The 9,858-nt window shown below is 50.9% G+C and overlaps 1 protein-coding gene across 1 annotated transcript; it reads right to left on the reverse strand.

Moving 5' to 3' along the window:
* Positions 1-369: 369 nt before the first annotated feature.
* BSX (brain specific homeobox) lies at positions 370-6,885 on the reverse strand (the record flags this gene model as incomplete). The annotated part of the gene is made up of 3 exons (XM_081333517.1): positions 370-645; positions 2,511-2,707; positions 6,633-6,885. The coding sequence occupies 3 exons, from the start codon at positions 6,883-6,885 to the stop codon at positions 370-372; spliced, it is 726 nt and encodes a 241-aa protein (XP_081189643.1).
* Positions 6,886-9,858: the final 2,973 nt, after the last annotated feature.

A 9,858-nucleotide genomic window follows, 5' to 3' on the forward strand; every position in this document is an offset into this window, starting at 1 on the left:
ACTCAGCCCAACCCAAAGAGGCGACGCGGGTTCTTTTTCCAGTCTTCGCATTTTCTTACTGGGGAGGCGGGGAGGGGGAGAGGTGAGCTAGCAGGAACTGCTAACTGGAGGAACCTTTTTTCAATCTCATCCCGTTCACACAACCATTTCCCCTGGCCTGGAGGAGGAGTGGGGCGGGACATGCTGGCAAAGCCAACCCCCCCCCTCCGTCCTGAGACGGGAAGAGGAGGGAGGGGCCCGATCCCGCTGGGAAACACCCCCCCCCCACCACCCCCGAAGTCTCTTTCCCAGCGGCCGCCTCTCGTCTTCTCTCCCCGGCCTGGACCTCCGGTTCCGACGTTCCGCGGGCCCCCTCCCCCCCCAGCGCCCTTAAATGAGGTGCTGAGGCCCGCACAGCTCCCCTCCCTCGATGATGTCCACCTCGTCTTCGTGCTCGTCCAGCAGGAAAGCCGGCGCGGGGCCGCTCGGGCGGAGCTCGGAGCTGGAAGAGGCCGCTTGGGAGGCGCTGGCTTGGCCCGGCGGGTCCAGCTCGGGGTCTCCGGGCGCCAGGTCGGCCCCCTCGACCCCGGCCGCTTTGGCGTCGTCCTGGCTCTTCCGCAGCTGCTTTTTGTGTTTCATCCGCCGGTTCTGGAACCAGGTCTTCACCTGCGGGGGGGGGGGGAAGCGAGGCGTCACCCCTTCTCAGCTAGAAGCTAATCCGAATTCGGGAGGACGTTGCTTGGGGTTTGCCCCAAGGGTGCTTTTTCCCACCCACCCCACCCCACCCCCACCAGGCAACTGGACTTTCTTGTTTGTTTGTTTTTCTTTCTTTGAAGACGTTTCGCTTCTCGTCCAAGAAGCTTCCTCAGCTTCTTCAGGAGCAGAGCTTGAAGAAGCTTCTTGGGTGAGAAGGGAAAGGGTCTTCCAAAGAAAAACAAGAAAGGCCAGTCGCCTCGTGGAAAAACAAAAAAAGCGCCTTTGGGACAACCCTGACCTGGATGGCTGAGAATCGCCACAGACATTTTGTTTAAGGGCTTCTTCGGTCAACTCAACTCTGTTGGGGCTTTGTAGTCCAGTTCAGGTATTATAGCGTCGTGTGAACTCATCTGAGGGCACCAGAATAATGGGCAAGCGTTTGGGGTTTTGGTTTTAGTTTATCTTCCCCGGGGTGGGGAGGGGAAAACCTTATTGAAGATCGCCTTATTTTTCGGTCAGTATAAAATGGGACCAGTCCAGCTGTTATTGGACTGTAGTTCCCATCATCCCCAGCCAGCCAACTCTCTCTCCCCCCCCCCTCTCCCTCAGGCCCTGGCTTTGGAGGTGACAATCTCGTCTAGAGGGAGCAGCGCTGTCCCCTTCTGCCAGAGAGCCCGGCGACAGAATTAACCCCGTTGGCCTAACCCTCGTGTGGCCAGCTTTACACGTGTTCGTGCAAGCGCCTTCCCGGAGCTTTGCAAACTTCGATTTGTGAGACGGGAAGGTGGAAAGGACAGGCTTTCCATTCAAGTCGCTGGAAAAGAAGGGAGCAGAGGGCCCTTATGAAATTTTACACTCGGGAAACTGAGGGAGGGAGGGAGAGAGAGAGATTCGCTTGCTGAAGTCCACGCCGGGATGGCTCTGCTCTCCTCCTTCCCCTCAGATTTACTGGGCAGGAAGAAGCGGCAGAAAGCCTTTTTCACACGTTCGGGCCCGGGGGGTGGAGCTCTCTCGGATTTTCCATAGGCGTTTAATTTCTCAGATCTGATGGCGCTTTTCTGGAAAAGTAAATCCAGCGGAGTTTTGCTGGTGGGCATCAAATATCTTCAAATGCAGCCTTCCCCCCCCTCCTCCTCCCCCCCCCCCCCGTGGATGAAAGAGATGAGGGTGCAGCCCGTTACAAATTTCATTGAGGAGCCCACAGAAATTCATTGATTTACTTCTGAGCAAACGCGTGAAACTTTAGATGCTTTGCCCGGTCCTATTCCATCCCTACCTTGGTAGGCTCCATCCTCATTACAACATTGAGTATATACATTTATATTTAAATATTACTCATATAAAGAAATATCTTGGAAGGGAGATGGGACCCTTTCCGAATTTGCCCCAAATATTAACGAATGGTTACTACTGCTATTCCACATATTTGCTTCGAGACGCCTGCTTCAAAATTCTGCAGCGCTTCCATTTTTTTGGGGGGGGGACTTCAACAACAGGCTCTTTTGCCGAGAGGGGATCAAGTAAGCAATCAGTAGAACGTAGCCTCGGACGGGGGTTCCCCCCCCCGGAGTGTGGCCTGCTTTGGGGTCTGCTGCGAAGAAGGGATCAGGGGGCTCAAGGCGGTTCCCCGCCGAGCGCGGCTCTTTGTAAGCCGCCTGGAGTCGCTTGATGCCCAGACGGGCGGCATAAAAAAAATCATAAATAAATTAAAATAAGATGAATAAGTAAACGACAAAGGCTGTTCGCCCCCCCCCTCGCCGCCGCCTCCCCTTGACTTGGCAGGAAGGGGTGGGTGGGATTTCCACCCCCCCTCCTCCCTCCGTCTCGCCCGTTACCTGAGTCTCGGAGAGGCTGAGCGCCGTGGCCAACTCGACGCGCTCCGGCGTGGACAGATAGCGCTGGATTTCGAACCGCTTCTCCAGGCCCGAAAGTTGCGAGTCGGAGAAAACCGTGCGGGCTTTCCGGCGGCGGCAGTGCTTGCCCGGCAGCTCGGCGTGCGGGTGAGGCTGGAAGAGCGCCGGCATGGGCACCCCTGCGGGGAACAAGGCAGGGGTCTCGTCGGAGGAGAACGGGACTCTGCAGTCACTTCCTCCCCCGGTCTGCAGCCCAGATTTTATTTTATTTTATTTTATTTTATTAAGGGGTGGGGATCCAAGTTCTGGGGTCCCGCGTCGGCTTGCCCGGACTAACCACGGGACACACACACCCCTCCCCCCAGGTGGGGTAGACTACCTCTGACTTTGGCAGCTCCATCAGAAGGGCCTTTGCCTTTTCCCTCCCCGCTTTCCCGTGGTCCAGGTGGCGTTGGGGATTCCCACCCACCCGTCTCTGCATTCCGGAGGACGGATGCTTGAACTCGTGGGAAAAAATAAAATTAAATTTAAAGAAAAAAAAATGGAACGGCTGATCCGGAATGCGGGAGAGTTTTCCCGGGTAAAAGGCGGCAAGCTGTAAGAATAAGATAACCTTTCTTGTTATTTTTTTTTTTAAAAAAAACTGCGGGCAGACTGGCACGCATTCAAAACGAAACTCTGTGGCCTGGTCTCAAAAGTGTACGCATAACACAGCACACATATAGACATGCTACATACGCACATGTGTATATACGTCCACCCTTGCGCCTAAATACGTATCCGTGTTAATCACTGTCCACCTTGGCTACGTTCACTCTACAAAGGGGAACTCCGAAGAATGTTTTATCTTCCTTGTGTTTGAGTGGAGGAAAGAAAAATGCAGCTCGCTAAGAAAATGCAGCTTCGCTGCCAAGAGGGGCGGAAAATCGGCGAGGCAAAGGCAACGCGCTCTCCTTGTCAAAGCAGCTCGCGGACACGCGTAAAACACGCGCAGCTTTACACACACACACGATCGTGCAATACTTTGGGTAGCCTCCACCCCCACCCTCACCCCTCCGTCCCTCAGAGATTCTCTTAGGAGAAACTTTATTCCCACACAGCTAAAATTTAGGCCCAGCCAGAGAATCCTAGCGAGGCCGCGCGAAGTGTCTTTCTCTAAAGTGTTCCCCGGAAAGAAGACGCAGGGCTGCTGCTGCACGGCCCCATTTGCTGGGGATGATGGGGGGGTTCCACTCCAAACCACACGGGAGAGAGCGCCGCCCCATGGAATTGGAGCTGCCCTCATTTTTTTTCCGCCTGTTACTGGAGACGCCGGCAGTTGCCGCTGCTAGTTGGTTAGGGGTTGTCTTATTTCTGTAAAATGGGCCGAATTACTTTTTTTGTCTTCCTCCGAAGGCTCTGGGTAATCTTTCCTCACCTCCGTGGCTTCTGTTCCTGCTTCCAGCATCCTGAGCTACGGATTAACTCCGGTTGATAATAGAATAGAATAAATAGAATAGAATAGAATAGAATAGAATAGAATAGAATAGAATGGAATGGAATGGAATGGAATGGAATGGAATGGAATGGAATAGAATAGAAGCTGGAAGGGACCTTAGAGGTCTTCTAGTCCAGCCCCTTGCTCAAGCTTAGTGTACGAGCTAAGGTGATTTTGCTTATTGGGAGCCCTAATTTACCGGCTGGCCCCGACTCTCCCTTAGCCGGGTCGGTTGTTAGTCACTCAACCACGTGATCGGTGTCCTTTTCAACTACCTGCCTTACAACAACCCTTCAGAGGAGACCCCCCGGAGGCCTTCCTCTCTGTCTGGCTGCGCGCTTCAGGATCCCCACCCCAGCCCCTGGACGCCGGAATTCAGCCCCGAAGCAGAGCGGCGAAATCTAGGGCATCCGGACCCCCAGAAAAGTCTCCGGAAGGGGCTTCTTGGACAAACCGACCGAGGGGGTTCGGTCGGCCGCGGGGCAGACGGATTCCCCCCCTTTTTTTTTCCTAGCCCGAGAGCGCTCCACGACATCAGCTGTTCTCGGACCGAATTTCTCAGCCTTCCCGAAAGGACAGCGCACCTGGCCATCCCGGCCTCGGTAAAGTTGCGCGTCTGTGGCTCTGCGCCCTGCAGAAACGGTTCCTTGCTCGCCGATGCCGCCTCGAGACCGGTTCTCGGCGGGGATGGGGGCGAAGAGGGAGCTTCTACAAAACATGGTTTGGCGCCGAGTCACAATAAAGGGCCCGGATTTTATTTCACTAAAGATAAACACACACACACACTCGCCCCCAATGCGCGCTATTGAGAAAAAAGAAAAGATTGCTCGTTCATCTACATGCGTGTCCCGGGTTACGTGGGGACGCCACTGCCCGCGGCTTGGCTCTGACCCGCTGATTGCTGTCCGGGCAATCCTGCCCCTTTGCACCTTCGTGGAGTAATTTCTTTGTTTTTTTTTTTTGGTCGAGCTTACACGTCTATGAAAGTTTCGGATATGTGATCGCAGAAACCGACTTACTAGGGGAAAATCTTTCCCCTCCGCTCTTAACGTTTTGATCCCCGGGTCTCCCCGATTCTTTGCATGTCTTGGGGAAGGGGCGCGGAAGCCCTTCCCCCCCCTCCTTGGGCTGATTCCAGGAAAATGGGCTCAGGGCAGCGGTCCCCAGCTTCGCCGTTTTGGGGGATGGGTTTGCATTGCTTACGTTTGGGCGGTTATTCCTCTAGTTTGGAATAAAAATCACTGAAAGAGTGGGGAATAAACCCACGTTAACCGATTTTTCATTCTGAAGTGGTCATGGCACTCTAAATCCTGGGCCAGGATAATTTGGGATGTTCTTTCTATGTTTATATTCGCCCCCCACCCCCACCCCGAATTATCGATAAGTGATTCTTTTACTCAAAAAAACAAAAAAAAACAAACCCATTGAGTTAAATGAATTTTACTCCCAAGTAAAGAAGCATACCATATCCGGACTGCCCTGAGTTATAATTCTGCGCATTCTTGAGAATTAGCTCCGCTGACCTCAGCGAGTGCGTTACTTCTTGAAACATAAGTTTGCGCTGCTAAGCATGCGCTTATCCCCGTTTCTTTTACAATATCCTCCCCCCTCCACACACACTTTCCTTTTATAAGATTGATACAGTTGCAGCATATAAACCCGCAGGTCTTTAGAGAGATCGGAATTTTGTCAAAGCATATAAAAGTAATGGATTTGTTCGTCTTCCAAATTTATTACCTTTTCCTGATTGTCTCTAAAACAGACTCTAAACTGTATCCGTGCCGTACTATGGGGAAAATTCAGAAAAATCAAATATTTTATTGGATGGAATGTAAGATTTAAAATGATTACATGTTTTTTTATCGTGAATAAAAAGTCCTTCCTTCCTTCCTTCCTTCCTTCCTTCCTTCCTTCCTTCCTTCCTTCCCGATTAAGGAAGGGACTCTCTAAAACTAAATACCTGATGCTTAATTGGAAATTAACAAAAAAAAAAAAACGTAGTCTCCCTGATGGCACGGAAGGGACCAAGTATAAGGCAAGCGCAGAGAGCTCCAGGCTGGCTTCTTAGTTTAAGAATCTCAGAAATAAAGGTTCTTTTGAAGGTCAAATTTGTCCGAAAACTTCCAGGAAGAACCACTGCATTTAAGGATACTCTGGAAATACCACGAAGGGGTGGGGGAAGCAAGGGAACTGCCCCTTAAAGATGGCCTAAATAAAACCGCTGTTCTTTCCCAGAAGAGACCTCAAAACGGGACTCTGAATTTCCACCCGTGGCGGATGGGAGCGGATGGCAAGCTGTCCTTGAGACGGCAGCTCGCTGACTCGGACCGCAACCCCGACAGGTTGCAGACTCGGATCGCCGAAGCCCGCCTCTTCCCTTGCCCAAGATCCTGCTTGTGTGCACGGCCACGGGCTCGTGCAGTTGGGCGATTTCAGACATCAGCGTGGTTTCCTTCCCGGGTGGGGCCCACGCACCCTTCTTTGCTTGTTTCCCCCAAAAGGTCAGTGCCGTGCCCTAAGCCTGGCCGGATGCCAGCTTCTGTCTCTCCCAAACTCCTAATCTGAAGACTTTTTCCCCCACCCCCCACCCCATTGCCCAACTGACCCTGGAGAGAAGAGAGGCTTACCCGAAGTGGTCAAGAAATAGGGGTGATGGTGGTCGGGCTTGTGGAGCGGATGATGCGGGTGAGGGGCCAAAATGGCCGGGGGCGGCATCAGCGGGTACCCATAGTCCAGCAGAGGCACCCGTGAGGCCAGGGCTCCGTGGAAAGGCTCGGGGCCTCCTTCCCGCAAGGGCTTGGGCTTATGGAGCAGGATGTCCTCGATAAAGAAGGAGGTCGGCCTGGGGGCCATGGCGGGTGAGGTGAAGTTGAGGTTCATCTTGTGCATTTCGCCCAACTCTGCTCGTGGGGACGGATCGGGGCGCCCTCACTCCTCGGACCTTGGGGAGGGGGCGATCCACCTTCTTCTCTGCTGCCCTGGATGAGCCGGGCGAGGAGCGCGCCGATCTTGAAGGTCTTTTGGAGGCGAGGGGCGGGGGGGGGGGGACAGAGAAAGAGAGAGAGAGAGATGTGCCTTTGAGGGCCGCTTCCAGAGGGGCATCTCCAGCCAGCCAATCACGAATGAGCAGGGCGGAGGGAAGGCCGGTTTGGGCATCAAGTCGCCCACCTGAATGGCAAGCGACGGGGCTGCTCTCCATGGTGCTGAGAGAGAGAGAGAGAGAGAGGGGGGGGGGAGAGGGAGAGGGAGAGGGAGAGGGAGAGGGAGAGGGAGAGAGAGAGAGAGAGAGAGAGAGAGAGAGAGAGAGAGAGAGAGAGAGAGAGAGAGAGAGAGAGAGAGAGAGAGAGAGTGTCAGTGGCGGGGTTGGAAGCAGCGGCGGAGCCCCGGGGAGTGGGCGAGTGGGGGCAGGGGCAGGATAAAATGGTTTTGACATCTCTCCCTCTTCCCCCACTTCTTCTCTCCCTCACTTCTTCTCTCCTTTACAGGTGAGCTCACCGGTGAAGACAAGAAGCTTGCAACAACTTGTCTTGCTCTTTTGATACCTGTAAACCAGAAGAGAAGCAGCTTTCGGTTGACTTCCTGTGGGCCATGTCCAAGGGTTCACGGTGGCCGCGTGTGCTGAGCTTAGTAAGGTGAAGTAAGCTTTTGGGTGGTCCACTGGAGGAAGGGAAGCCAGTTAGGTTGGCTAGCTATTAGTTCATTGGATTGTGTGAGCCGCACAAGTGGATCCATCCAATAGCCAACTTAAGCCTGTTGTGCAAAGTTCATCATTCCTGTTTGCAGGTATGAAGGAGGGCAATAGACAAAAGTTGCAATTAGGACTAGGCTATCATTTAGGATGATGGCCTACTCACCCTGAAAATCTGTCCAGGGACAATTCCACACCCCTGTGGCTGTAATCATTTGGCTTAGTCATAAATCATGGTTTGCAAACAATTAGAAGAAGGGATCTCAAAGGATATACTAAAACCTAAGAAAGCAGACTACAAGTGTTACTAGGTATGAATCCTTTTGCACCATGCCTGAGAGGGGGTATGATACCAAAGTGACAGTGCTACACCCACTTTCTTTAACTTAGCACCCCCAAGATGTATTAGGACTTTCATTCTGATGGGTGAAATTCCAGAGCTGCATATCCAGTTCACTTGGAGGGTATTAAGTTAGGGAAGATTCCCAAGAGGTTATCCCAATTCTCATTAACAAAAAATGTTTAAAACTCAAAGCTACTTTCTTAACTATTACTTCAAAAACTCCGATTTCAAGTTATCCCCCAAAATGCAATCTAAAAAAGCCAAACAAACAAACCACATCATTTTTTGCTGTGACAATGATCCGCCAAAAATACCATGGTACTTTCTTTCAAATTTCTTTTCATCTGCCCTAATATTGAATTGTACAAATGCATAGTCAATGATAGGACAGACACCGAAGTCTGAAGATGCCCACTGATTTCATTAAACATGGCTAATCCGTAATTTTACTGGGATTTTATTTACATTCACTCCTTTAAAATCTTAGTTCATCTTTTCTTTTCTCTCTTCATTCTCTCTTCTCTCTCTCTCTCTCTCTCTTTCTCTTTCTCGTTTCTCTGGTTTTTTTTTATCTCCTTCTAATCTGTAATACTCATTTCCCCAGAGTCAATTTGCTAAAATTAGGATGATACTCCACATCACAGCCGAGATAATTTCAGCTCGCATCTTGGAAAATTGCTCTAATTATTGATGTTAAATTCAGGGAAATTAAAAGAAGGCACTTCTCCTTCATCTCCCAATTTTAAGCTCTAATTTGTCAAAATCGAGTTGTCATCACAATTCCAGTCAGGGGCTGTTAATAGTCAAAATGTTTTAATAGAGCCAGAATTCTCGCAACCCATGCTATTAGATAATTAGGAGAGATGTTAGAAAGACAAGTGGTAATCCTTGGGCACATGGACAGCAGTTCCATCTAATCCAGCAGGTAGGACAAATTAATTACCAGAATCAATTAGGATGAAAAGTGCAGTTCTCCAGGAACTGTAAACCATGCCTTCCATATGTATGAGCTGGTAAATGGTAAATAAATGGCAAAACCCTGGAAATAATAGAAATGGCAATCATGATAGTTTAATGAACAGGCAACTTGGAGAGCATGAGTTAATGTTACTCTAACTCCCTCATGCTTGTCTGTAGGATAATGGAAAAGGCTGCAGCCTGCCTACTGCAGTGTTCCAGACATCACTTCATTGTTCTGCCTTATTGGATTATTAAAAAGCAGCTCGTTGTAATGAAACTATTGTTTAAAACAAAACAGAGCCAATCTTACAGAGGAGGGTCCTTTGTGACAGCAACCCTTTGTTTCCTTTTGCAGAACTGACATGGGTTTAATGATCTCTTGATGATCCAAGCTCCAGGAATGGGCACTGAGCTGGTGAAGCCATCTTTCCATGATGGTGGCCTTGCACTGGAGTAAGTCTGATGTTTGATGCCTGGACAAAACAGCAAAACAAACCATGTTTTAGGTCCCCAGGGAACAAAGCTACGATGGCTTTCCTTTGGGGCTTTGCCCTGCAACCTTCTAAGCCAAGATGCCGGTTGGGGATGACTGGAAGTTTAGGGAAGTCTGATCTGATAGATTAGTTGCGCGGTCATTAGAGTGCCGTCACTACCTTTTTAGCCAGCCGACTCTGTTCAATCAGGACTTGGCTTCTGTTGGGAAGGACAAAGAGAAGAGGACCTTCTACTGAACTTGGGCCTAACTGGAATGACTATCCATACCAGGGGGCAACAGCTGGTGGACCTTGGCTGGGGTCAGAAGCTAAGCAGAGTTAAGTCTGCTTAGGACTGGAATGGGAAACTTCTGGAGAACTCCAATCTG

The sequence above is a fragment of the Vipera berus genome (assembly GCF_964194415.1).
Source record: "Vipera berus genome assembly, chromosome: 8".
In the NCBI taxonomy this organism is placed as follows: domain Eukaryota; kingdom Metazoa; phylum Chordata; class Lepidosauria; order Squamata; family Viperidae; genus Vipera; species Vipera berus.